Below are 6000 nucleotides of genomic sequence, written 5' to 3'. Positions count from 1 at the left end.
GTTTCCAGTGTAGCAGGTGTCAATATTGGTGCACCTGCTAGTTCTGGGGGTCCTACCAATAGCTCTGGCACAGCTCGACATCGACCTCCTAATCTCGATCTTAGACGAGCAGGACCGGGGTTTTCTAGTACTGCCAATAGTGCACAAACAAAATCCAGCTCTGAACCCGTACCAGGTGTTAGTGTGACATCTGGTCCGTTACCGTCGCCTGGTTATAGAACCCCGAAAGACATTGCCAATGATATTGCTATTCAGTGTGTGTCACCAGGGTTACCTCCATTCATGAAAGATGCCCTAATCCGATCCAGATCTATCGAGGCTCAACAACGGATGATCATAGCCCAACGACAAAGACTAGCTGGCAATAGAAAGGAGAGCGACGACGAAGAAATGAGTGACTATCCATCGGTATTCACCAGCGACACTACCCCATCATCGACAGGTGCTGGTGATAATCATGGAGGACTGGATTCCGAGAGTGTTTCTGGTAGTGGTCTTAACAGTAATAATGGAATTGATAGCACCACTGCCATTACTCCTGCTGCCAGTGCTGCTGCCACTGGTATTGCCACTGGTATTGCCACTGGTATTGCAGTTGAAGGCATTGCTCGTAGCAAAGCTCCCGTTTCTGCTGTCAAAAGCGTAGTCAATGGTGCTAATCCTGGTGAAGATGGTGGTAATAATGTGACCGTGACTGTCACAGCAGCATCCTCGGCATCTCCAACAACAACTTCTTTTGGAACTGGTGCTACTATGACAACGACACTTCAAATACCTCATGATTCATTTTTGTCTTCTTCTTCTTCACCTGCATTGCCTACACCGAGCTCACTTCGTCGTATGAACAGGGCCCCTCGTCCTGTGAATATCAAAGTGTATCCACGAGGAACTACCTCGTTTGCCAACAAATTTCCCGATCCCCGGTCAGCACCCATTATCCAGCATTACTCGAGTCCTCCTTATACAGGTGTTCCTAAAACAAGTCCTCCACGAAGAGTATTCTCAGCAGCTGAAAACATTCAGTCACGTCCCCAATACCTTCAACAATCATACCCCTATCATCATCATCATCATCATCATCAACAACAACAACCACAACATCACCAACAGGTGTATTCTCAACAACAAAACAATACATTCCAACACAGTCCGAGTTTTAGTAGCTTAGAAGTTCCATCATCAACACAAACTACCACTATGTACGTACCAGTGTCGAATGCCAAAGTCATGTCTGCCATTGACCCATCTGCTAGAATGAGGGCCATGATTGCCAGAGAGCGTGCAGAGCGACTTCAAACATTGCGAGCTCAAGCTCCTGGAGCTAGTTCACCTAGTGCCAATAAATCCAACAAAACCAGCAAGCCCTCTAACAATCCACCCAGCAACTCCGATGACGAGGATGACGAAGAAGATGATGGACGAGATCCTGAAGACGCTGCACTTTCTGATAGCGAGACGAGTGCACCGACGCGAGTCGAGTTGAACCGGCCAAGAAAACGAAGCCGAGTGGGTGACGATATCTCAATCGGATCCGAAAGAATTGCGTCTGCTATTAGCATGGTGACCCAAACAGTAGCCAACGAAATGAACTCGCTGCGCTACCCAGTGTCACCGCCAAAGTCGTCGATGGCAGCTAAACACCGCGATGCCGAGCGAGCAGCTCGCAAAGCCCGTTTCATTGAACTCTGTGGAGAAATGTGGGACCTCATGTGCTCCAACGTCGACGACGACGCCTGAACCCACCTCATATCCACACCCTCTTACGATCCCACTACATAATCGCTTCTAATCACGCTACGACACCCATGAAATAATGAACAACGTACTTCTCTGTCTCTCACATTCACTGTGACACTGCCTCCGGCGGCTGGGGCTCTGCCCCAGACCCCATGGCTCCTCTCGCTGCGCTCGAGTCGTTACCCCGACGGTCCCAGCAAACTCTTGCGAAGCAAGAGCTACGGGGTCTGGGGCAGAGCCCCAGCCGCCGGAGGCACAACCCCCTCCAGAAGACATAAATTAGTGTTTATTTTATACATTGGTCTTGACCTCAAAAAACCGCTTGAGGTAGTAGATCTGGAACAGACTGTTGACGGCGACGACAATGATTTGGAACAGACTCCACCACTTGACACGCGAGTTGGTGGATTCGGCTGTGTTACGGTGGGTTCGCTCGCGGATCACGAGGTAGCCTTGCTCGTTCTTGACTTCTTGAACAAGACGACTGAGGATCTTGACTTGGCTGTCGAGTGAGTCTGGTGATGGGTTGTCGTTGTCTACATAGACAATGCCGTGGATGTGGAATGTGACGTCTTTGGTGCCAACGTGAGAGAACTCGTTGGAGAAACAGTACTCGTAGCGACCACTTTCAGTGATCTCGACTGAAGCATCTCCATCAGCCACTCTGTGAAGAGACCGGATCTGGTTTTTGTGGGGATCAGTGATCCAGAAATCAACCTCCAATTGATTCGACGACGAAGGGTCTCGGTCACCGACCTGGAACGAAATGGCCAGCTGGTCGCCCTTTCGCATGTCTTCGTGGAAACATGACCGTCTGTAGGGATATAATAATTGATTGTGAGCAGCTACCAACTGCAGTAGAACTGACACGAGAAACGATGTCAAAAGGAACTTCATTTTTTTTCGGTTCTCCTCGGATGGATATTTTAGATTTTGATCCAAATGATTAAAGCTTACTCGGCCGCGTTTTTTTCACTTGCTGGAATATGTGGAGAACTGACCACGTCGCGATAGCCGCGTTTGACCCGTTACAGTACTAGATGCAGGGGTATTGCCATCAACGAGCCCCGCCGAGGCAGCTCTTCGCGATTGATTCCTGGTTCACCGTCCTTTGGGTTTTTGTTTTTATTCTCTATAACTAATTTTTTTCTACTGTTTTTGTCACTTGTATGACGACGGGGTTTTACGGCCTGCAGTTTTTGCCTCCGGCGGCTGGGGCTCCGCCCCAGACCCCGTGGCTCGCTTCGCTCGTTGCTTTGACCGTCCGGATAGAGAGAAGAAACTAAATGTTTGATAGATGAGAATCAGGTGCCTCGGTTTCGATGCTTTTTCTGCCTCTCCATTCGATTTTTTTTCTGTGTGTCTGGAACCCGTTTAAAACTTAATACTGGAAGTCTGCAGAATTGTGCTCTAAAACATTGTCATAAAGAAACATATATATCTGTCTCACTTCTAACTTAAAAGTACTACTGTAATATCTCTAATTTGGAGTTAAAGTTCACTCAAAATTGAACGTTGGCATGGCGTATCCGACACGAGTCGTTGTCTGCCTTTTCGGCCATTTGCGTTGATGTCGGTTCTCAGTTATCTCCCTGTGCCAATTCACTTAGTGTATGATGACCAGACTGCCAGAAATTCTTTCCACTCCCCAGAAAAAGGCTTTGCTCTATTTTGTAGTATGCGTGCTAATAGGATTTGTCGTGCTGTTTTCAATTGATGGTCGTCATTATCGGTTCGAAAGGCCCATTAACTTTCCTGAAGACCAGGAACAAGCTAAAGTTGAAGATATCCAAGCCAATGAAGCCCATGTCGACTCCCTTGATCCTGCTCAATATCAGCATGAATTCCCTCAGGCTGCCCCTATTTTAGAGCCTGAAAATATCAAGCCCATCGAACCTGTTGAATTTGTGGAGCATCTTGAAAATTTTAATAAACCTGATGAACCTCTACATCTTGTGCAAGTAACTTCCCCACCACAGTATTCTTCTCAGCCTGCCCCGGTCTACCACTTGGTCCAGGATCCTGTCTCTCAAGTCGCTGAGATTCCCTCCGTTCAAGCTTTGGATGCCACTTATTCTGAAAATGGTCCTGTTCTGAATGCTAAACCGTTGGAACTGGTATCTCCTGGTCCGCTTGATGGGCCCATTGGCTCTGTACCAGTTTATCAGCCAATTGAAGCTCTACACTATGCCGAACATGTTGAACCAATCCCATACGGTATGGGCCTGGAGCCTGAATTTAATCCAGCACCGGGTCCTCCCGTCAGTGATGCCCTTCCACCAGTTCAACAACCATCACCAGAGTCATTTGGTGAAGTGTTCTATACAGACCAGGCCCCTCGACCTGTGAAGCCTGTGGCATCAGTACCACTTAATGTGGATGCAGTTCACAATCCAAACTTAGAGCAGGATAATTCTGTATCGCAGTATGACCCAGCACCACAAGAACATTATCCTCACCAACCAGAAAGCCAAGATATTAGAGTCGGTGAGTATGCCAAGTGGTCTGACCAGCTGGCAGTTCATCAGCTATCCAATCCAGAATCAGTTGGTACTCAAGACACGGGTTCTAATCTTGAATCAGCTCGTAGATATGGATCTGGCGATCGAGAACTCATGTATTACGAACACCCTCGAGAACGCACCAGTACCTCTACCACCCATCCCATAATTGCCCAGTAGGCCCCCTACCCTCTTACGAAGCAAGAGCAACGGGGTCTGGGGCGGAGCCCCAGCCGCCGGAGGCAGCATGGCAGTCATCAGTTTCAAAAATTATCTTATATATACGTTTACATACTCTATTCATTATAATGATAAACGAGGTAGTTTGGCAGGCCGAAAGCCTGGTAGCCAAGTCTCTTTGCCATCTTTGCGAAACCCTCGGTCTCCATTAGGTGGTAGAAGGGGAATGGAGGGAACATGGCACCGTCACGGTGGACGTCGGCCTTGACTAGTAATGCAGTGCCTCCGACTCCGTCCAGGGGCAGTTCGGTGTGAATATCATCTTTCGCGTTGTAGATATGGGCCATCAGAACTCTGTAAGTGGCCATCTCAGCGTATCCCTCGAGAATGATTTCATCGTCGCCCATCTTGGACATGAGTTCACGAGCGGTATCAGACTCCTGCCATGAGTTAAAATCATATGGACGAATATCAGGCTTGCCGTCGTCAGTAGTATATCTCTGGAAACAATTGGCGACAATGAGGTCCTTGTCATGACGAGCCAAATCTTGGATCAAGGTAGGTGGAGACTCGACAATGTCGCTGTCAAGCCAAAGAACCCACGATGTATCAGCATCAATAGTAGTGAATAAAAGTGAGTTACGAGCCAACGACATTTGTGCTCTTCTCTTCTTTTGAACGCTAAGAGCGTGTCTATCCTTTTCGCTCTGAGAATCCAAAGACTCAGTATCTTGACGAAGAATAGTGATCTTGGCAAAACGTTCGTCTTTCTTAGAGCTGGATTGGACTTTGTTAACAGCCTTGTTAAGAGATTTCAGCACTTCGTCACCTTGTGAGCTTCGTGGCACAATGAATCCAAGCTCGACAAGCTTACGTGGGTATGTCAATTTAAGAAGATTCTCCCAGTATTCAGGATAGAATCGAGCCAAAGGAGTCAAAATCAAGACTTTTTCATTATTATCAGCAGACTTGGCTGTAGCTGCTAATGAGTTCATTTTATGATTTTTGATGTATTTTTCCGCAGTAGTTCCCTTGCCGGCATTATTCTGTTGGATAACACGTGGAATGGCTGAAACTGATGTTGATGGCTGGGAAAATGGCGAGAACAACAGATAAACAACCGCCAGCAGTGATATCACAATGATTAGAACCGACGCTGGGCGTCTAACTGGACCTACTGTAGCCATTTTTTGAGCCTGTGTTTAATGATATGAGGTGTTCAATTTACAGATGGAAACAAAGCAATATGGAAATATTATTTATCGCGAAACCCTTTTTTGTTATTTTGTTTGGTTGGTTGATTCTTGTGGAGACGTCGGATTCTTTCGTTCAACGTGTATCCGGGTTTTTAACAGTTGAATCCTCGATTATGACTGTTCAGACTTGTTAAACTTCGTGACTGGATGCTGCTATTTTTTGATGACTCCGCCGCCAGATCCGTTATTGGATTATGCTTCTCCGTCCAACTAGAAGTTGTTGTTCGTATCGCCTTGGCTTCGTGATCCTGTATAAACACTTGTCCTGACTCGACTACGCGCACCCAAAACTTGGTCTAACTCGACCTAAATATGCACACGGTTTG

General features: G+C 47.1%; 2 protein-coding genes across 2 annotated transcripts; both read right to left on the bottom strand.

Moving 5' to 3' along the window:
- Positions 1 to 2028: 2028 nt before the first annotated feature.
- Positions 2029 to 2529, bottom strand: EMP24 (Emp24p; the record flags this gene model as incomplete). The annotated part of the gene is made up of 1 exon (XM_018878834.1): positions 2029 to 2529. One exon carries the CDS (start codon positions 2527 to 2529, stop codon positions 2029 to 2031), a length of 501 nt encoding a protein of 166 aa, XP_018734442.1.
- Positions 2530 to 4534: 2005 nt separating this feature from the next.
- Positions 4535 to 5605, bottom strand: MNN9 (mannosyltransferase complex subunit MNN9; the record flags this gene model as incomplete). Its single annotated transcript, XM_018878823.1, has 1 exon — positions 4535 to 5605. One exon carries the CDS (start codon positions 5603 to 5605, stop codon positions 4535 to 4537), a length of 1071 nt encoding a protein of 356 aa, XP_018734441.1.
- Positions 5606 to 6000: the final 395 nt, after the last annotated feature.

The sequence above is a fragment of the Sugiyamaella lignohabitans genome, chromosome A, assembly GCF_001640025.1.
Source record: "Sugiyamaella lignohabitans strain CBS 10342 chromosome A, complete sequence".
Lineage (NCBI taxonomy): Eukaryota > Fungi > Ascomycota > Dipodascomycetes > Dipodascales > Trichomonascaceae > Sugiyamaella > Sugiyamaella lignohabitans.
The sequence above is the reverse complement of the archived record's forward strand: the minus strand, read 5'-3'. Positions and strand labels throughout refer to the sequence as shown.